The sequence below is a fragment of the Trichomycterus rosablanca genome, chromosome 15 (genome assembly GCF_030014385.1).
Source record: "Trichomycterus rosablanca isolate fTriRos1 chromosome 15, fTriRos1.hap1, whole genome shotgun sequence".
NCBI classification, from domain to species: domain Eukaryota; kingdom Metazoa; phylum Chordata; class Actinopteri; order Siluriformes; family Trichomycteridae; genus Trichomycterus; species Trichomycterus rosablanca.
In genome coordinates, this window is record NC_086002.1 from 4287501 (window position 1) to 4309486 (window position 21986).

The 21986-nt window shown below is 40.4% G+C and overlaps 2 protein-coding genes across 2 annotated transcripts in view; one reads left to right on the forward strand and one right to left on the reverse strand.

Annotated features, from left to right (window-relative positions):
- cul4a (cullin 4A) overlaps positions 1 to 9065 on the reverse strand; it is a 19094-nt gene extending 10029 nt beyond the window's left edge. The window contains exons 1-9 of the mRNA XM_063009626.1: positions 8553 to 9065; positions 6849 to 6964; positions 5099 to 5203; positions 3307 to 3375; positions 2037 to 2110; positions 1796 to 1958; positions 1604 to 1693; positions 1407 to 1489; positions 386 to 453 (exon numbers count right to left, since the gene is read on the reverse strand). Of these exons, the coding sequence (XP_062865696.1) occupies positions 386 to 453; positions 1407 to 1489; positions 1604 to 1693; positions 1796 to 1958; positions 2037 to 2110; positions 3307 to 3375; positions 5099 to 5203; positions 6849 to 6964; positions 8553 to 8694 (910 nt within the window). The 5' untranslated portion in view covers positions 8695 to 9065. The remainder of the gene's footprint in view (positions 1 to 385; positions 454 to 1406; positions 1490 to 1603; positions 1694 to 1795; positions 1959 to 2036; positions 2111 to 3306; positions 3376 to 5098; positions 5204 to 6848; positions 6965 to 8552) is intronic.
- A 1744-nt stretch (positions 9066 to 10809) lies between these two features.
- pcid2 (PCI domain containing 2) lies at positions 10810 to 21842 on the forward strand. Its single transcript, XM_063009316.1, has 15 exons — positions 10810 to 10886; positions 12395 to 12450; positions 12619 to 12708; positions 12917 to 12990; positions 13096 to 13161; positions 13687 to 13728; positions 13821 to 13875; positions 14285 to 14388; positions 14487 to 14562; positions 15510 to 15651; positions 16329 to 16429; positions 17679 to 17752; positions 19675 to 19800; positions 20331 to 20454; positions 21673 to 21842. Exons 2-15 carry the CDS (start codon positions 12415 to 12417, stop codon positions 21760 to 21762), a joined length of 1200 nt encoding a protein of 399 aa, XP_062865386.1. The 5' UTR covers positions 10810 to 10886; positions 12395 to 12414; the 3' UTR covers positions 21763 to 21842.
- Positions 21843 to 21986: the final 144 nt, after the last annotated feature.

Below are 21986 nucleotides of genomic sequence, written 5' to 3' on the forward strand. Positions count from 1 at the left end.
TAAAGATACAAATTCTGCCAATTAGTTTTTACCACTAACTGACTTTCAATAGTCGATGGTTAATTGATAACCGACAAGCTCATATAGTCCCGTTAAAATACAAAACACATCGTAGAGCTTCGTATTAACACGTCTTTTGCTTTATTTAATAAGAACTTGGTCAAATAGTGAACGAGGCAGTAACGTACAATAGTAACATAATATAAAATCCATGACTGGGGGTGGGGAGGTGATTGAGAAACCCAGACACACCGCGACACTGACCAGGATAAAGTGGTGCTAAAAACGTGAAAATGAAATGAATGAATGAATGAATGAAGAGAAGGTTTGGACACCCATGCATTAGGCTGGTAGTATACATGCTGGTCTGTTTCCGCTGACATACCTTTATGCAAAATGGCTGTCAAATGTTCTCCGAGAAGTTGCTTCTCTACAACAGAGATCAGCGGCTTCCTGCAATAAACAAGAATCAGTAACTTTAGAACTTGATGCCTGTGATAAGTGACTTATATCGTGTGAACCTGTTAACAAAGGTGGTCAGTAGATAACTGTGTGTATGAGCACAAGGAGCTGTACAATAAAATAATGTGTGTGTGTCAATGTGTGCCAATGTGTGTCTGTATATATTTATTTATTAGGATTCATGTTTGGACTGCTGGAGGAAACCGGAGCACCCGGAGGAAACCCACGCGGACACGGAGAGAACATGCAAACTCCACACAGAAAGGACCCGGACCGTCCCACCTATGAATCGACCCCAGGACCTTCGCGCTGTGAGGCGACAGTGCTACCCACCGAGCTACCGTGCCGCCCTCCTGTCTGTCTGTAAAATGCTGCTTTAATGGGACGTGATGCTCTAGTGCAGGCTTCACATCAGCTTAATAATGAACGAGCTCAGAATCCTGTAGGTCACGGTTCAGCGCTCACACACTTTTATTCTGCTAGATCAACTGCTCAGTGTGTCATCTGTGCTCTGTTGCTTGTTTGCTATTCTATTCATGCATTTATGCTCCCTCCGACACGTGCGCAGCTCTAACCCCTCTTATTCGCCCACACTTTCTGTGGATTTGTCCACGGAGGGCCATGCCCTGATCTCCGGGCTCCTCAACTTCCTGTTCTGACGCCTCTGGCTGCTAATCGGAGTCCTTAGACAACGTTGAACACACCACCGACTTTTTAGCCCGATCTTTTCCCACCTAGCAGAATTTAGTGGCCAATTATGCCCACCCGGCCAACCTGGGAGCTCAGAATCCCAGCACTGGTGTGCTAGCGGATTATTTTGCTGCGCCACCTCTCTCTGCAGCAGCTTGAGGAGTTTTTAGTTTTGGTGCAACCAAAAACGTGTCAGTCTTGTTTCACACGTTCATTCTCAATTCATTTAGAGTAAATACGCCATGAGAACTTACTGAGTGCTCTGATCCAGGTAGCTGATGACACGATCGTTCTCCTCCTCTAGTCGCTTCGCTACATGATGCAGGTATTCAGGCACCTGAGCACAACACACACACACACACACACACACACACACAAATAACCAGGTTCAGATCCTTAAGCCACAGATATCACAACATTCATGAATCACCTACAGTAGTACTGTGCTTACGTCTCTCTCCAGCATCAGTCTTTGACCCTCTGCTGCATACAATCGATCCGTCTCCATTAGGAACCTGTGCTCAAGTGATTCCTTATACACCTTAATAACAAGAAATTAGAACAAAAGTCACATTTTTATCACTGGTCCACTGCTGCATTTAAAAAATGAAACTGAAGTCACTGACGAACCCTCAATAATCACCTGTAAATCTGACAGCATGCCCAGTAAGCTGCGCAGGAGACTACGGTCCACAGTCTCGCCATTTCTTTCTTTTTCAATCTGCTCCAGAATCCCCTCTACCGTACGACTCTGGACCGCACTGTCGCTCACGATGTGTGTCCGAAACAGTTCCAATCCCGTGTCCCTACAGCAAAACAGGCCAAGTTATAACTGCGGTAATAAGACGAAATGTAAACGGGGCTTCGAGTTAAGAGTTACTCACCAGATAGAGGGAAGCAGGGAGTTCTGTAGGACATATGTACGATCCAGAAAGAGAAATATGCTACGGATCATAATCTGCAAAAAGAGACACGTCATAAAACAGCACTGTGCAATACAAATATAAAAACAGTATTTCAACTGTCCAATGAAGAAGTGTAGTTAACCCTGTAAGCTGTCTATTTTGTTAATAAAACCTCCCCAAGTCAACAAAAAACAGGTCAAGTCAGTTACAAGCTCACTCTTTGAATAATTAATCAACTAAAGTTTTTGGGACCGAGTCCATGACAGGTTACAGCCGAGGTGGGCATAACATTATGAGCACTGACAGGTGAAGTGAATAACACTGATTATCTCTTCATCACGGCACCTGTTAGTGGGGGGATATATTAGGCAGCGAGTGAACATTTTATCCTCAAAGTTGATGTTAGAAGCAGGAAAAATGGACGAGCGTGAGGATTTAGCGAGTTTAACAAGGGCCAAATTGTGACGGCTAGACGACTGGGTCAGAGCATCTCCAAAACTGCAACTCTTGTGGGGTGTTCCCGGTCTGCAGTGGTCAGTATCTATCGAAAGTGGTCCAAGGAAGGAACAGTGGTAAACCGGCGACAGGGTCATGGGCGGCCGAGGCTCATTGATGCACGTGTGGTCCGATCCAACAGACGAGCTACTGTAGCTCAAACTGCTGAAGAAGTTAATACTGGTTCTGATACACAGTGCATCACAGTTTGGTGTGTATGGGGCTGCATAGAAGGTGGTCATAATGTTATGCCTCATCAGTGTATATACACACTAATCTTGGGTTTTCCAATCAGGGCCCAACAATGGCAACCTAGTAGATGTGGGGCTTGAACCAGCAGCCTTCTGAAAACTAGTCCAGTACTTCAACTGCTGCTGTGCTGCCTGTGATTTATTAATGTGTGTGTGTGTGTGTGTGTGTGTATATACATTAATATACAGAGTAATCCTAGGTTTTCCAATCAACCGTGAATGCACAGAGGTGAGCAAACCACTAGCCAAAGCACTCAAAAAAAGATCATATATTCAGGCTTAATGTAGTTTTTAAGTACTTCTACCCCTTATCAATTTTGTTTTCAAAATACGTTTGTTTATGTTTTTAAATAGATTTCCAATTTTTGTTCATACTTGTTCACTTAATAATTATTTTGACGTTTAGACGTTCAATTATTTGACAATTAGCTCTTTTTTCCCTTCACATTTTTTCATTTTCCTCCTTACAGAGCTACAACAGAGATGCTTTGTGTGTTTCTTACCGTTTGTCTGCAGTGATCCTGCCAGCATCTGTTCATTCTCTTTAGGAACGACAGGCTGTCCAGAGAGTCTGTATGAGCTGGTTAAGGGTTTTAGCTGCACAAATACAACCTGCTCAATGTAGCTTGTGCATCATCACTGTAGTTTGGTGTAAAAAGAAACTGTACAATAGCGCCCCCAGCTGGAAGAGCACGTTTTGGAATGAGAAAGTAAACGTGGATTATGGTGAGGACCAGAAGCAACGTGGTGGAAATTATCAGCTACACGAATATCACAGATTAAAACACACACACAACACACACACAAAGAGGTTGGAAGGCCAATACTGAGGCTGTGTACAGAAGTTAGGGTGAGCAGACTCTCTTCTTCTGAAGAAGCTCAGATCCTTTACGTGTGCAGCAATATGTTGGCGATCTTCCACCAGTCTGGTTCTGCAAGTGCTGTGTTATTGCAGCATCAGAAGTGGTGACACAACCTGATCGCTCGGTCTCGGGCGGCTCTATGGATGGTTGTCAGGTGGTGGGGACACATTGGCAAACACCCTGCTATTCTGGACAACACATCACACCCCCTCTGAGACCTACGGGTCAGTCAGCGAAGCACCTTCTGCAATAGACTCATTCAGGTCGGATGTAAGAAGATCGTTTCTACCAACAGCAATTACGCTGTACAAAAGCTCTTCAGTGTGCTGGGACATTGTGTACTGAGGCACTAACAGTACAGGCTCACAGAGTAAAACTCATATCACTATGCACCAGAGATGTTCACAAGTCACAAAATACGAGTCCGAGTCCAGTCACGAGTCTTTAGGCTAGAGTCCGAGTCAAGACACGAGTCTTTAGGCTAGAGTCCGAGTCAAGTCACGAGTCTTTAGGCTAGAGTCCGAGTCAAGACACGAGTCTTTAGACTAGAGTCCGAGTCAAGACACGAGTCTTTAGACTAGAGTCCGAGTCAAGTCACGAGTCTTTAGGCTAGAGTCCGAGTCAAGACACGAGTCTTTAGACTAGAGTCCGAGTCAAGACACGAGTCTTTAGGCTAGAGTCCGAGTCAAGACACGAGTCTTTAGGCTAGAGTCCGAGTCAAGACACGAGTCTTTAGGCTAGAGTCCGAGTCAAGACACGAGTCAATATAATCTACACAAAACATATATTGGAAATGTAGCATAGAAATAAACAAATAATCTGTAAGTTCAGATAAAAAACAACAGATTAGCGAGTGTATTTTGCCGTTTTACTTCGTGCCTTTACTTTCCTGAGTACCAGTTAAAAGTTTAAACTGACGTTTTGTTTTCATTGCAAATTTACAAACTAAATACATGCAAATAACAGCATTTCTTACTAACAGTTACAATCAGAAGGTCTGATTGGTTCAGAAAGCGGTTCTTAAAATCCTTAGCGCCAATTCTGTAGGAGCGTTTCATTTACATTATCTGTTACTGTGAAGTGCACTACGTAGGGTATTCCACCATTTTAAGTGAGACGCTTCATCACTACGCCGGGAGCTGGCTGGAACATTTACACATTGCGTGCGTTGCGGGTTAAGACGGCCGGAGCGTTATTATTATTAGAGAGCAGAAAATGACACGATCAGAATAATGTCGGATCATATATATATATATTTATAATTGTCACATGTAACTAATGTTGCTGACTTTTGTTGTCCACAACTCATTTGTCTGAGTCATTTGAAACGAGTCCGAGTCGAGTCTGAAGTCGCTGCTCTGCACTGCCACTTCACCTCATGCTTTTATTCATACCATCATCCATCCATGCATTAACCCACAGATAAAGGATATTCTCTAAAGAGTTGGATTTGTGCCCGTACATGATCTTCACAAACTTGCCGGAGTTGCTTGTATAACATGGGAGAAACTTTGTAGGAGCAAAGATTCTCCACTGCCTGAAATGAGAGAAACACAAAATGTAATTATTTATTTGGAATTTTATGTCATGTTTAACACGTATGTGTCATTTTATGGCAAGACGAGTATTATGTTTGTGTTATACATTATGACAGTTTGACTAGCTGAACCCTTCCTGTACATGTAAACCCAGTGTAGCACAGTGTGCCGGCTCTGGAACGTTCTGTTAGCTTACTAGATTAGAAAGGACATAAGATCTGAGCCACACTGGTTCCAGCTGGCACCCACGGACACTGAGCATATGGGCACAGCAGGTAATGCTATAACTCATTTCAGCAAACACAACTTTATAGCAGGCATGGAAACGTCACATCAGTGCTAAACATGAGGAAGCAATGTTTAGGTTCAAACTCAGCTAATCTTTGTTAAGTCAACAGTGCTGAAAGGCTCAGATCTTCTGATTGTACCACAGTGCTCTGCATGTTAAAAGCCTACTTTAAGCCTACTTTGCATTTCTGGAAGGGTTCTTTTATTAATTGATGCTTTGATTCAACACAACCGACAGTAATACATTCAGGATGTATCCAGTCTAATCAAATATTACTTACATTTGGTCACTGACTGATTACAAAATGGGGTTGTGAGAGTAACACACCAGTTTAACATGATAAAACACTACAACAAAGGGCCATTAACTATAAGCCTGGCACTCTCCAAACACAAACGGCCACGTCTCATGGAGGAAAAGCTAGAACGAATCCTTTCAATGCTGCAGCAGTGACTCCTGGTGTTTGTTCAGAATGACACAAGTGATAAAGAAACAGAACACATAGTGGAACCCACTGTATGTGTCAGGACTCTCTTTATGAACCCGCCCCTGGCTAGAGTCAATAGAAGTAACAGGCAGCTTCACAGGTATCTGGACCGTGTGTCTGACTAAAGCCGTGTTTGCAGGCGTCACCAAGCAGCAGAAGTCACCAGAGTGCCAGAGAGAATGTTATGTTAACAATGCAAGAAAGGGGAGAGGTCAAGATGGATTGCCAACCTGTCCATAACCCATTGTGACCCAGACCAGATAAAGCAGTGGGAAACATATTGGGGTAAAGAGTCATCAACAGATTGAGAAGTCTGTTTCAAATGCAAAAATAAATGGAGCATATGGGCTTAGCGAGCTCATTTTATAGAATAGAACGGCTTTATTTGTCATATATACATATACAGACGTACAGTAGAACAAAATTCTTTTTTCACATATTCCAGCTTGTTTGAAAGCTGGGGTCAGAGCGCAGGGTCAGCCATTGTACAGCGCCCCTGGAGCAGACAGGGTTAAGGGCCTTGCTCAAGGACCAGGAGCTGGGATTTTAACTCTCAACCTTTCAGTTGATAGCCCAAAGCTTTACCCATTAGGCTACCACTGTCCCTAGATAAAACAATCCCGTCTCGCCGGCAGGGAATCGAACCCCGGTCTTCCGCATGACAGGAGGCGATACTGTCCACTATATTAACGAGGACTTTATTTACTAAAATGGTCATTTTTAAATACAATTCAAAAAAACTTCATTGTTTAAGGTTTTTAACATTCAGTTAGTCAAGGCTTTATGAATTTAATCCAGGACTAATTGTTTATACCTGTACATTCATTTCTTTTAAATAGTTTATCTTGGAGATACATAGTTACCCAACCTGATAGAGCTCCTCCAGGTTGTATTTGATTGAAGTACTGTTCTGTATAGCACCGACAGCATCGCGCAACTTCAGCCACGTGTCCTCTGTGTAGGTTTCTGTCAGCTTGGGTCTGTCTGTATCAGGACAACACAGGACAAGTACTTTAATGCAAACAGAGTCGTATGTATCATAACACAATTGCCAGATACACAAATTGGAAAGCACTGGAACAGACATTATAAACAATATAAGAAAATAATATAACACAAATATATTTCTCTCATTATATGGTGATAAAAATATTAGCTATGGTGCAGTTATAATTCTTAAGCATAAAAATGCTTTATTTATTTATTTATTTATTTTTATTTTTTTTTACTAGATTATAAGGGGGGCACAGTGGCTAAGTGGGTAGTAGAAGGTCCTGGGTTCGATCCCCAGGTGGGGCGGTCCAGATCCTTTCTGTGTGGAGTTTGCATGTTCTCCCCGTGTCTGCATGGGTTTCCTCCCACAGTCCAAAGACGTGCAAGTGAGGTGAATTGAAGACACTAAATGGTCCATGACTGTGTTTGATATTAAACTTGTGAACTGAAGAATCTTGTGTAACTACCGTTCCTATCATGAATGTAATCAAGGTGTGAAACATGACCTTAAAATCCTAAAAATGTGAATATAATAGAAAAATAGATTTTTTTGTGATAGCATTAACTGGTTTAGCATTAAGTTATTTATTTATTTATTCATTTATTTATTTATTAGGATTTTAACGTCATGTTTTACACTTTGGTTACATTCATGATAGGAACGGTAGTTACTCATTACACAAGATTCATCAGTTCAAGTTTAATGTCAAACACAGTCATGGACAATTTAGTGTCTTTAATTCCCCTCACTTGCATGTCTTTGGACTGTGGGAGGAAACCGGAGCTCCCGGAGGAAACCCACATGGCCACGGGGAGAACATGCAAACACCACACAGAAAGGACCCGAAGTTTTAAGTAATTAGTTTCATTATGTATAATAAAAATAATAACAGGGAAGACATCTAACATACAGTAATATGCAAGTATTGTGTTAACGGCTTTAATTATGTTGATGTGAGTATTTTGACACTCTGGCTTCTAAGCATCAGTCTTGTTTGTTTATTAGGATTTTAACGTCATGTTTTACACTTTGGTTACATTCATGACAGGAACGGTAGTTACTCATTACACAAGATTCATCAGCTCACAAGTTTATATCAAACACAGTCTTGGACAATTCAGTGTCTCCAATTCACCTAGCTTGTGGGAGGAAACCGGAGCACCCGGAGGAAACCCACGCAAACTCCACACAGAAAGGACCTGGACCCTATCTGGGGATCGAACCCATGACCTTCTTGCTATGAGGCGACAGTGCTACCCACTTGGCCACCGCCCAGTCCAAAAGTAAGTGGGAGTACTTTAATTGTTATTAATATTAATACACAAACATAATTAATGCTGTCAACACGTGTAATACATAACAAAAACAACACAGCAACAATGCACACAATGACAATCAAACCAAACAAATCCTCGTTTGTGGTTTTTTAGGTAACCTGTGCATAAGTAAGTAGTTGTGTTTTTAATCCTATTTTATTTATCTTATATAAAAGCACTAAGGTAAGATTACACAACTGTTTTGTACGGGTTACTGTTACTGGGCTGTTCTCAGCTTATATAACCGGTTTCATTTCCTTACCTTTGAAATTCTTGATTACCAGTTTTTTTGATGCACCACTTTTTGAAGTCACTGAATTCGGGGCTTTTGTCAAGCCGTTACTGTTTTCTGCAAAAGCAGAGAAGTTTGAGCTCTTGCTCAGTTTGTTTTCATCAGCCATCATGTCCAGCTTCGAGCCTGCTGATTTTGTTTTTGTTAGCCAGCGGCTAGCGACCCGTCTGTGTTCCTTCCGTTTTTTCAGATAATAAAATGTGAATTAGTTCCACTAGACTCGCTTTTTACGGGTTTCTGGCTCAAGACGACAGTAAACTATACGACAAAACTATTTAATATGTTATGGACTGTCTGGAGCGCTGTTACTATTTGCTAATAACTGTGTTAGCTGTCTGACAAAGTTGAGCCTGTACAGGAACTAGTGCTCAAGTTAGCCAGCTAGCTGAGTTAGCACGTCAGCTAGCTGTCCTGCTAACTATAAAAAAACAACACTATCAACTAAACAAAGCATTCCAAACAGTCCTTCGGTGACTCCTTTATAAACGACTTTAACGTCAAGTATCATTTAAAGCTAATATTTTACAACAACCCGGCACATTCGTGATTGAAATGTACACAGTGCTCATAGTTAATGGCTGGTTTTCTGCAAACACCGGCCGCGTCCCAAATGGCACATTAAGCCCTACCTAGTATGGTAGCCACAACGCTACTGCAGGACTAGTTAGACCGACTATGTAGTGGGATTCTGTGCAGTTTGGAACACAACCACAGTATCAAAAATGGCTCGTTTCTTTCCTTTGGTATAGAGCATGACGGGAAATGTCCTTATTTTGCTTCGTTTGTGTGATTATGGTCATTAAGACTAAAAACAATGCAACAATTTTAACAATGAAATAATAAAATTATTCCACACAGTAGTAAAGACATTGTTTGTGCGTTTTATAGTGTGCTCTTTTACCAAAAAACCCTCAAAAAGCAATATTTTCAGCACCATGGATAGAGAAGAAAATAATTGATCTGATTCTTATACTGATTTTAATACTAATAATGTTGTGGGTAATAATACTTCTCTGAAGTATCCCGATCCCATGTCAGTTTTACTGCAGTGGCATCTAAGAAATCATAGAATATGCGCAGTCGATGTTCAGTTTTTGACTTTTACCATCATGCACTGAGATTTCTCTGGATTGAATCTTTTAATAATGTTATGGACTGTAGATCATGAAATCCCTAAATTCCTTGCACTCGTGCATTTACAAATGATGTTCCTAAACTGGTTGCACATTTGCCCATGCAGTTTTTTATGCAAAGGGAAACAACTGCTTTGCTTATTTATTTCCCTTTATATTTTCAAAGATTGTGTTAGCACTGTCGCCTCACAGCAAGAAGATCCTGGGTTCGATCCCCAGATGAGGCGGTCCGGGTCCTTTCTGTGTGGAGTTTGCATGTTCTCCCCATGTCTGCGTGGGTTTCCTCCAATGACGTGCAAGTGAGGTGAATTGGAGATACAGAATTGTCCAGGACTGTGTTTGATATAACCTTGTGAACTAAAGAATCTTGTGTAATGAGTAACTACCGTTCCTGTCATGAATGTAACCAAAGTGTAAAACATGATGTTAAAATCCCAATAAACAAAACAGCTGTTTTTGATTATTTCACAAACTTCCCAGACTTTAATGGTCCAACTTTTTTGAACATGTTTTAGGCATTAATTGATAAATTGGTTGTTATTATAATTATTAATTATTATCCTGAAATTTAATCACACATTCCCTCTCACAGGTCAGGTAATAATGGGGGTTTGATAGGTGTTAATTTATTACCTTTTTAATTAAGCCACAAATGGTATTGACCCAGTTTACATTTGGAAGGTCGTAACATAATTAAATAGGATTTTATGTTGCAGATCTTCAGAATATAGTTAATATTGTTGAAGGAAAGAATGATAGGCCTACATAAGTCTGCCATTATCCAAAAGGGAAACCAGTTACACACATTTAACGCAAAAACTACTGTTTATATGCAAAACTGAAAAATAGAGGAAAAGATTATGGCACATGTTTTTCTTCAAAATGTTACATTCAGAAAATAAGTAGAACGTGTTCTGTATAGAAATAAAAACTTTTATATCTTAATTAAAATCAATAAAACAACAAACTACTGGTCAGGAAAGTCGCGAATTTGCATTATTCTGAACGCGCATGCGCACGTGTACACAGAATGGAAGCGTCCCAATAAACACACAAAAGGTCCCTAGTTTTACACACTATTTAGTTGTCAGTGTGGTATTTGTAACACAGCCAATGTATTTGGCGAGTGTAGAGTGCGTTAAAAGTGTTGCCTTTCAGACGGTGATGTGAGGTATTTATTTTAAACCATTCGCTCGTTTATTATTAACACACATTAGAAACTAAGCAGTGTGGATAAAGTTAACAATACATTTTATTTTAAAGTTACATTAAAAGGGAGAACGAGCAGTTAGCAAAAAGGCTAACAGCTACTGTGTGTAGTCTGTTTTAGCAGGTTTAGCAACGTGATGTATTTTGAAACTGCTTAATAATGCAATTATAACAGCCACATTAAAAGATTAATTAATTAACATTAGCAAGTTGTTTATGTTATTTTAGCCTTTTAGTGATTTATGCTGACTGTGTAATGTAACATGTTCTGTATATCATACACATTGGGTTATATAGATATTGATTTCTTAATTAAATAGTTTAATTCTTTTCAAAAACGAAGGAAGAAAGCCCGGTCTGTTGTGAACACTGTGGCTGGATGTTAGGGATGGGCGATACGAAGCAGTAACTCATTATTTATTTATTTATTTATTAGGATTTTAAGGTCATGTTTTACACTTTGGTTACATTCATGACAGAGACGGTAGATTCATCACTACACAAGTATTTTTAATGTTAAACACAGTCGTGGACAATTTAGTATCTCCAATTCACCTCACTTGCACGTCTTTGGACTGTGGGAGGAAACCGGAGCACCCGGAGGAAACCCACGCAGACACGGGGAGAACATGCAAACTCCACACAGAAAGGACCCGGACCGCCCCACCTGGGGATCGAATCCGGGACCTTCTTGCTTTGAGGCGACAGTGCTACCCACCGAGCCATGGTGCCACCCAACTCATCATTAAAAAAATATTTAATATACAGTATTAATATCAAAACATATGACGAGGCACAAAAGTTTAATACAATTAGTGAAAATGTTTCCATTTTGCTTTTTTCTTAAATGTTTTTCATTATAAATCTCTAAATTCAAATCATCAGCATCTTAAAATCCAAACTATGTCACTGATTTAGCCTGTCATGGACTTTAATGATTTGTTTATTAGGATCTTAACTTTATGTTTTACACTTTAGTTCACATTCACATACACACATTCATGACAGGATGGGTAGTTAGTTACAGGTTACACACGATTAATCAATTAAAGTTCATTGTCAGACACTGTCACGGTCAATTTTCTATCTCTAAATCCCCTAACTTACACGTTTTGGGAGAAGGTCCTGGGTTCGATCCCCAGGTTCGATCCCCAGGTGGGTCGGTCCGGGTCCTGTCTGTGTGGAGTTTGTATGGTCTTCCCGTGTCCGCGTGGGTTTACTCCGGGTGCTCCGGTTTCCTCCCACAGTCCAAAGACGTGCAAGTGCGGTAAATTGGAGATACAAAATTGTCCATGACTGTGTTCGATGTAACCTTGTGAACTGATGAATCTTGTGTAATGAGTAACTACCGTTCCTGTCATGAATGTAACCAAAGTGTAAAACTGGAAACTTAACCCATGACCTTCTTGATGTAAGGCAGAGAGTGTTCGGCAACATCCTCTAAAACCATGTGTGTGTTGGTGTTTCCAGATCCACTCTCGGAGATCACAATGGCTCACATCACAATCAATCAGTACCTTCAGCAGGTGAGTATATTTGCATGAACTATAGAATGATTTGTTGACTATATGCTTTGGAGGGCCCAAAGCATGTTGATACCACATTAACTAGGTGATTAGACTGTTTCTATAGTGTGCATTATGAAATCCCTGGTGCTGTAGAGAGGCAAAATGTAACATTGTGCTTTTCGTTAGGTTCTGGAGGCCATTGATTCCAAGGACGGCATCTTCTGCGGGGAGCTGATGTCATTCAAGCACCCACATGTAGCTAATCCACGTCTGCAGGTGGGGAATTCATTCCGGTGTGGAATTTTCTCAGACATTTCCTTTTAGAAATGGGACTCAGGGACTGAATGTTAGTAAGATTTTGATTTGTTGTTTCTAGAGTCTCAGTTTAGTCAACAAAAGGAAGATCTTGGCTAAAAAAATTAAAATGAACTCTATTCTCATTTGTGTAAAATGTGCGCTACTCATTTTTGCTTTGTGCTGACAGCTTGCCAGTCCGGAGGATAAGTGTCAGCAGCTGCTGGAACCTCCTTATGATGAGATGGTTGCTGCTCACCTAAGGTACGCTGATCAGGTGATATTTCTGCCCATAATTTGCCGGGTCTTGTATTTAGTACAGTGACATAAATCCTATTTCAATTTCTCTGTGACCTTTCTCTTTTGCAGATGCACGTACGCCGTGGCTAACCACGACTTTGTGGATGCATACAAATGCCAGACAGTGGTGGTGCAATATCCTTTTTAGAACTTTCTAGTAGACATGCACAATTCCTTCATTCATTAAACGTACACTCATGTTTAACAGCGTTACAGATTTTCTATAATCATTTATTGCTCTGGTGCTCGGGTGGCACAGCGGTCTGTTACTCTAGCCCACTACTGCTGAGATCTGGGTTTGAATCTCAGCATTGCTTTGTCTGATTGGCTCTGTCTGAGGGGAAGGTAGCCGGAGCCCTGCGATGGATTGCCACCCTGTTTCCCGGTGCAACTACATTTGCTGCGACCCTGACCAGGATAAAAAGGCTGATGGGCGCCAGTTGGTGGATTGGCTGCTCTAAAGTGCCCAGTGTTTCCAGGATATGCTCTAGATTTTAGATGACCCTGATCAGAGTCCTTAAATTGAACAAACTAAGTGTATAGACATCAAACTCGTTATTAAAATAATAATGGTAATAAAGGTTTAATCATGCCGCTCCGTCTAGTTTTCACCAGACTAAGTCTGAGCATTCATCTTTATTTTTTGCCTTAATCTTGTACATCATTCCTGAGAGCGTTCCAAGCTCACAAAGAAGAGAACTGGTAAGATTTCATTAGTATTTGGAAGTGTTTAAACACTGATCTATGTTTAAACGTGGTTTTATATGTTTTATACTTTTATTTTGTTTGTTCAGGGCTCTGCCAGTGATGTTTGCTGTTACCCTTGACCTGCGGATATTTGCCAATAATGTAAGTTAATTAGTTGAGTTAAGTTGAGATTGCATTTGCATTTTATTTTATTTTATTTTTATTATATTTGCTCAAGGGTCCAACTGTGGCAACCTGGCAGTGATGGGTCATCACTGTTATGTCTAAACCTTCTGATTATTAGTTCAGTAAGAGCAATCCTCCTTAAAAGCCTGGCCTTGTCCAAGCAATTCAATAGTAACCAGTGGAATCTAGACACATCTAATCAAGAATTGAGATGACCGGTGCAAACAGGGTGCACCAGACCACATTATGCAGTGCCACAGCCTTTTTTCTTCAATATATAAGATATTAGTTTCTTATTTGTCAATAATTTTCAACAAGCTCTAGCAAGTTTTTTCCTTTATTGTAATGCATGTCTCTAAAAGGCAGTTTTTTTGTGTGTGTGCAGGCGGATCAGCAGCTGCAGAAGAAGTCTAAGGGGAAGGTAGGAGACATGTTGGAAAAAGCAGCAGAGCAGCTGATGAGCTGCTTTCGAGTTTGTGCCAGTGACAAGTAAGTATAAATATTGTGAATGTGCACAATAAACGGTCAGTATGTTAGCGCGGTGAGCGACCTGTGCCATCTTTTGATCTCTGATCTTTTGATTACAGCCGCGCTGGCATCGATGACTCCAAGAAATGGGGGATGTTGTTTCTCGTCAATCAGCTGTTCAAGATCTATTTTAAGGTAAGAACGAAGTCAGAGTAGCCAAATGTGTTATATAGGGCCGTGACAGAATAGACAGTTTGAGGAAGTTTGCCGGAGATGGTTGCTGTTACCCTTGACATATTTGCTAGTAATGTAAAGTAATCATGTATTAGCTAGGTTCAGGTAGCATTTACATAGAATTCGAGCAGTTTTGTGTTGCTCAGGGGCCCAACAGTGGCATCTTGGCAGTGGTGGAGCTTGATCCAGCAGCCTTCTGATTCCTAGTCCAGTACCTTAACCGCTGAGCCACCTCTGTCCTGTGCACTGCCAAACACCTACCACATAACTGATACAAACCTGAGCCTCACAGCAAGAAGGTCATGGGTTCGATTCCCAGGTGGAGCACTCCGGGTCCTTTCTGTGGAGTTTGCATGTTCTCCTCATGTCATACCAAATACAATGGTTGAAATTTTTAACAAAACCAAAACAGAGACTGATGATTCTTTTGAAAAATACAGGACTGATAATGCGCATCTCGAACTAAACACAGAAAGGACACTAGACAAAGAACATGAATAAATAACCTGTACAAAATCTAGATACCTATCTTGCCATGAGAATGACCAATGTGTAAACATGGTTTTAAACAACAAACAAACAAAATCTCCCCGTGTCCATGTGGGTTTCCTCCCACATTCCATAGACGTGCAAGTGAGGTGAATTGGAGATACATAATTGTCTATGACTGTGTTTGCCCTGATGAATCTTGTGTAACCAGTAAATACCGTTCCTGTCATGAATGTAACCAAAGTGTGTAAAAACATGACGTTAAAATCCGAATGGAATTTTATGACTAGCATAAGACAACAGTGTAGTGGGGCAGTTCGGAAGGGCTTCTGTGTCGATGCTTGAAGGTGCATTAAATCACATTTCTTAAGTGTTTTTCTTGTATTTTACGTTCATGTGTGTTCGCTGACCCCACCCAGATCAATAAGCTGCACCTGTGTAAGCCTCTGATCCGCGCCATCGACAGCTCCAACCTGAAGGACGACTACAGCATGGCACAGAGAGTCACCTACAAGTACTACGTGGGTCGCAAAGCCATGTTTGACAGTGACTTTAAACTGGGTTTGTATTTCGACTGGTCATTTTACATTTTCAGTATTAAGCAGACGCTCTTATCTGGAGTGACCTACAGAACAGCTTCCACAGTAAACATTTCTTTACTCTAGTTTAAATAGGTAACAGTCCATGGATACAAATTTGCTGAAAAAGTATTTTTTAAGAAATACTTAAAAGCTTTAGTAAGTGGGCTAATATGATAGATAGGTGGTTAAGTGGGTAGCACTGTCGCCTCACAGCAAGAAGGTCCTGGGTTCGATCCCCAGGCGGGGCGGTCCGGGTCCTTTCTGTGCGGAGTTTGCATGTTCTCCCTGTGTCTGCGTGGGTTTCCTCCGGGTGCTCCGGTTTCCTCCCACAGTCCAAAAACATGCAGCCAGGCTAATTGGAGACACTGAATTAACCAGTGCATTGTAGTGCCGGTCCCAAGCCCGGATAAATAGGGAGGGTCGTGTCAGGAAGGGCATCCGGCGTACAAACTGTGCCAGATCAATAATGCGGATCACGATCCGCCGGCGACCCCTAACGGGAGCAGCCGAGGAAATAGAGATAGAGACTTAAACGCTTTAGTAAGTAAAGATTTTTAATCGTCGTTTACAAACAGTGAGAGACTCTGATGTCTCGTGTGTTGACCGGTGCTGTTGTGTATTATTACACTGACCCGGCTTTTGTGTGTGTATCTTCAGCGGAAGAGTACCTGTCCTTCTCCTTCCAGCACAGTCACAGATCCTGCCAGAGGAACAAGCGGCTCATCCTCATCTACCTTCTGCCTGTAAAGATGCTGCTAGTATGTAGAGTCTTGGTATTACACTGATAATAATAGGTATAACGAGTTACAGCAGCGGAACAGCATTCCAATCATACATTTGTCTCTGTGGAAGGAATGAAGTGGAATTTTCCTCTTCGGACCAGAATATTTTTTTGGCTGCGTTCACATGATGGCGCTGATGTGCCGCTTTGTGTGCTGCTTACCTCGAGTGTCATGCAATGTGCCTCTTCACCGCTTCGACACTCGCTGTTTTATAGCTTGCCGCTGCGCTCAAAGTTCAGTCTTATGGACTAACCTTTCCAAAGACGAATTGATCTCTTAGATCCATGGACTCAGGTCAGCTAGTTGAGCCCAGAGTCCAAACTAAACATGGTGAAGCAGCATTTAGCTGTTGGGCTGCATATAACTGGAACAGACTGCCAGGAGATATTAGATGTTCCTTAAATGTAGAAATCTTTAAATCCAGGTTAAAAACTTTTATTTTTTCTTGTGCCTATGATTGAGCTCGAAATTTTTGCTATTACCCTCATTTTACCATATTTCTTTTAGTTTTTCATGCTCTTCTAAATTGTAGTGTATATTTTACTATATTTTCTTTTAGTTTTCATGTTCTTAATTTTTTATCTCTCTTGTTTTAATTTCATATTCCCTAAATTGTAGGTTATATTTTACAATATTTTCTTTTAATTTTTCATGTCCTTAATTATTTATTTTTTTATCTCTCTTGTTTGAATTTCATGTTGTCTTAATTGTAATTAAATGTTTGCAAGAAGTCTTTCTGAGGTTTTAGATCTCAGGAATGTTTTAATGCTTTCAATTAATTTTTTTCTTTATGTAAAGCACTTTGAATTGCCACTGTGTATGAAAGGTGCTATACAAATAAACTTGTCTTGCCTTGCCTTGCCTTATAGGATGTAGATGAAAGTGAAGCACAGACAGTGAACTTTTTGGTCACAGATTAGCGATTTTGCCATGTGTCATGGCCTAAGTGCTGCGGTAAGCAACGATCTGTGCTAAAAACAAGCATCAAGTAAAAGCCGCCTAATCCCTGTAATTAATCCTGTGGAAAGCTGATGATGTGCTCCGGAGGTGTGGCAATCAGAATCAAACATATCCACCTATCCATATATCCAGCTATCAGTGAACTTCGACTTGCCGGACACATAAGATGACACATTAGGTGCCTGTATTGCCTGTCTTAAAGGGACTCAGACGTGATGATTGAGGCCAGGGTGTCGCTGATGTTTGACTTTTTTGGTGTTTGCAGGGACACATGCCAACAAACCATCTGCTCAAGAAGTATGACCTCATGCAGTTTGCAGAAGTCACCAAGGCAGTGAGGTCAGTTCCCCTGTTACAACAAACTATCTCTACAATCTATCTCTACTATTTCCACAATCTATCTCTACTATCTCTACAGTCTATCTCTACTATCTCTACAATCTATCTCTACTATCTCTACAATCTATCTCTACTATCTCTACAGTCCATCTCTACTATCTCTACAATCTATCTCTACAGTCTATCTCTACTATCTCTACAGTCTATCTCTACTATCTCTACAGTCTATCTCTACTATCTCTACTATTTCCACAATCTATCTCTACTATCTCTACAGTCTATCTCTACAATCTATTTCTACTATCTCTACAGTCTATCTCTACAATCTATTTCTACTATCTCTACAATCTATCTCTACTATCTATCTCTACTATTTCTATAATCTATCTCTACTATCTATCTCTACTATCTCTACTATTTCTATAATCTATCTCTACAATTTATTTCTACTATCTCTACAATCTATCTCTACTATCTATCTCTACTATCTCTACTATTTCTACAATCTGTCTCTACTATCTCTACTATCTATCTCTACTATCTCTACTATTTCTACAATCTATCTCTACAATCTATCTCTACTATCTCTACAATCTATCTCTACTATCTCTACTATCTATCTCTACTATCTCTACTATCTCTACAATCTATCTCTACTATCTCTACTATCTATCTCTACTATCTCTACTATTTCTATAATCTATCTCTACTATCTATCTCTACTATTTCTATAATCTATCTCTACTATCTATCTCTACTATCTCTACAATCTATCTCTACTATCTATCTCTACTATCTCTACTATTTCTACAATCTATCTCTACAATCTATCTCTACTATCTCTACAATCTATCTCTACTATCTCTACTATCTATCTCTACTATCTCTACTATTTCTACAATCTATCTCTACTATTTCTACAATCTATCTCTACTATCTCTACTATCTATCTCTACTATCTCTAGTCTATCTCTACAATCTATCTCTACTATCTCTACAATCTATCTCTACTATCTTTACTATCTCTACAGTCTATCTCTACAATCTATCTCTACAATCTATCTCTACTATCTCTACTATCTCTACAATCTATCTCTACTATCTCTACTATCTCTACAATCTATCTCTACTATCTCTACTATCTCTACAATCTATCTCTACTATCTCTACTATCTATCTCTACTATCTCTACAATCTATCTCTACAATCTATCTCTACTATCTATCTCTACAATCTATCTCTACTATCTCTACTATCTATCTCTACTATCTCTACTATTTCTACAATCTATCTCTACTATCTATCTCTACTATCTCTAGTCTATCTCTACAATCTATCTCTACTATCTCTACTATCTCTACAATCTATCTCTACTATCTTTACTATCTCTACAGTCTATCTCTACTATCTCTACAGTCTATCTCTACTATCTCTACAGTCTATCTCTACAATCTATCTCTACTATCTCTACTATCTATCTCTATCTCTACTATTTCTACAATCTATCTCTACTATCTCTACTATCTATCTCTACTATCTCTAGTCTATCTCTACTATCTATCTCTACTATCTATCTCTACTATCTCTTCTATCTCTACAATCTATCTCTACTATCTCTACAGACTATCTCTACAGTCTATCTCTACAATCTATCTCTACTATCTCTACTATCTGTACAGTCTATCTCTACTATCTATCTCTACTATCTCTACTATCTCTACTATCTCTACAGTCTATCTCTACTATTTCTACAATCTACTATCAAACTATCTCTACAACAAACTTGTGTCCCGATGAACTGTGTCCAGATGAACTGAGTCAACTTTGTGGATTCCTCTAATACACCGTTAATTTGCTATCTGACGAGTAAACCCACTTTATCATCGAGGGATCACAATCTTTTACTTTTCATTTTCTGACAGTGAGGGGAACCTCTTGCGCTTAAACGAGGCTCTGGCCAAGCACGAGACCTTCTTCATCCGCTGTGGAATCTTCCTCATCCTCGAGAAACTGAAGATCATCACATACAGGAACCTTTTCAAGAAAGTGTAAGTAGCTTTTTGAATAAATACATGCAGACATACAGAGTGTGTGTGTGTGAAAGAGAGATTTATATAATAATAATAATAATACTAAAAAGAATTTCCTCAATAATAAGACAGGTTGTCTTAATACTCAACTGTTCCATTGGGGTGGGGGGACCACTTCTTTTCACCTGTGATACTTTTCTTTGTGACTGTTTACTCTGATCTTTACTTAATTCACCTTAAGCTGCTATAATACTTGACTTTCCCTTTGGGATTAATAACGTGATCTATCTGTCTGTTAGATTACCATCTCTCGTGCAGACGTTTCTATGTTTATATGAGAACGTTCTGCAGCGTCAACATTTAGAGATGTGAGATTAAAAGCCCAGCAAAAGAAACAAGTGGGTTCATGAAACGTTATTGTTTTATTAAACTGAGGGCTTAAAGAGCTACGCACGACAGCCGGTTCCAGGATGAGGAAACTTGCTCTTTAAAATACAAACCCGGTCTCCACACGGACTTAAAGAGTTCTTTGTCTCCGAACATTTTAGGTATCACTTACTGAAGACTCACCAGCTCCCTTTAGATGCTTTTTTGGTAGCACTGAAGATGATGCAGGTAGAGGAAGTGGACATCGATGAAGTTCAGTGCATCCTGGCCAATCTGATATACATGGTAAGACGAGCATGCATGTCGCCAAACTGATATTCAACGTAGCAACATTTACTGATCAGCCATACCATTAAAACCACCTCCTTGTTTCCACATTTACTGTCCATTTTATCAGCTCCACTTACCATATAGAAGCACGTTGTAGGTCTACAATTACTGACTGTAGTCCATGTGTTTCTCTGCATGCTTTGTTACCCCCCTTTCATGCTGTTCCTCAATGGTCAGGACTCTCACAGGACCACCACAGAGCAGGTATTATTTAGGTGGTGGATCATTCTCAGCACTGCAGTGACATGGACATGGTGGTGGTGTGTTAGTGTGTGTTGTGCTGGTATGAGTGGATCAGACACAGCAGCGCTGCTGGAGTTTTTAGACACCTCCCGTGGGCAGCGTCCTGTGACCACTGATGAAGGTCTAGAAGATGATCGACTCAAACAGCAGCAATAGATGAGCGATCGTCTCTGACTTTACATCTACAAGGTGGACCAACTAGGTAGGAGTGTCTAACAGAGTGGACAGTGAGTGGACACGGTATTTAAAAACTCCAGCAGCGCTGCTGTGTCTGATCCACTCATACCAGCACAACACACACTAACACACCACCACCATGTCAGTGTCACTGCAGTGCTGAGAATGATCCACCACCTAAATAATACCTGCTCTGTGGTGGTCCTGACCATTAAAGAACATCATAAAGGGGGGATAACAAAGCATGTAGAGAAACAGATGGACTACAGTCTGTAATTGTAGAACTACTAAGTGCTTCTATATGGTAAGTGGAGCTGATAAAATGGACAGTGAGTGTAGAAAGAAATGTATGACATGCCTGTTTTTTTTCGGATTTACCTAGTGGTACAGCATGGTCTGATAGTTACATGCTATTTATTTGTTATATTTGGAACTAGGGCGCTGTTACGCTAACACAGCACCTGTGTGACCCGGCTTCGAATCTAAGCCGCGCTATCGGCCAGCCGGGCATCTACACAGACATATTTGGCTCTGTATGGGTGTGTGTGTGTGTGGCTCCAGGTTTCTTAAAGACGCACTTGCTGATAGTATTCAGTGGTTTATGCTTATACCTCATCCCACACGTTATTGCTGTATGAAAAGGCCATAAGAATCAGAAGCACGGTGGCTAAAATAAACAAATAATGGACGTGTAGAAGAACCTCACCATTCTATTTAATCTAACCTGTTCATGTGTAATTGTGTTTCACGCAGGGTCACATTAAAGGCTACATCTCACACCAGCACCAGAAGTTGGTTGTCAGTAAGCAGAACCCTTTCCCACCGTTGTCGTCTGTATCGTAAAGTACAATTTGAACCACGACCAAACTACAGCGTCAGCTCCGTTCTACTGCTTTTTAAATAATTCTGGTATTACTGTAGTTTGGTCCGAACGCCTGAATGGATATAATGAGATAAAATGACTGGCCGTCTATGCTCTACTTTAAATCAACACACAATTCAGTGGGGACTGTCTGTACCTTTATACATATTCAGTATGTGAAGTAGAGCCAGCAGTGTTTCTTTCC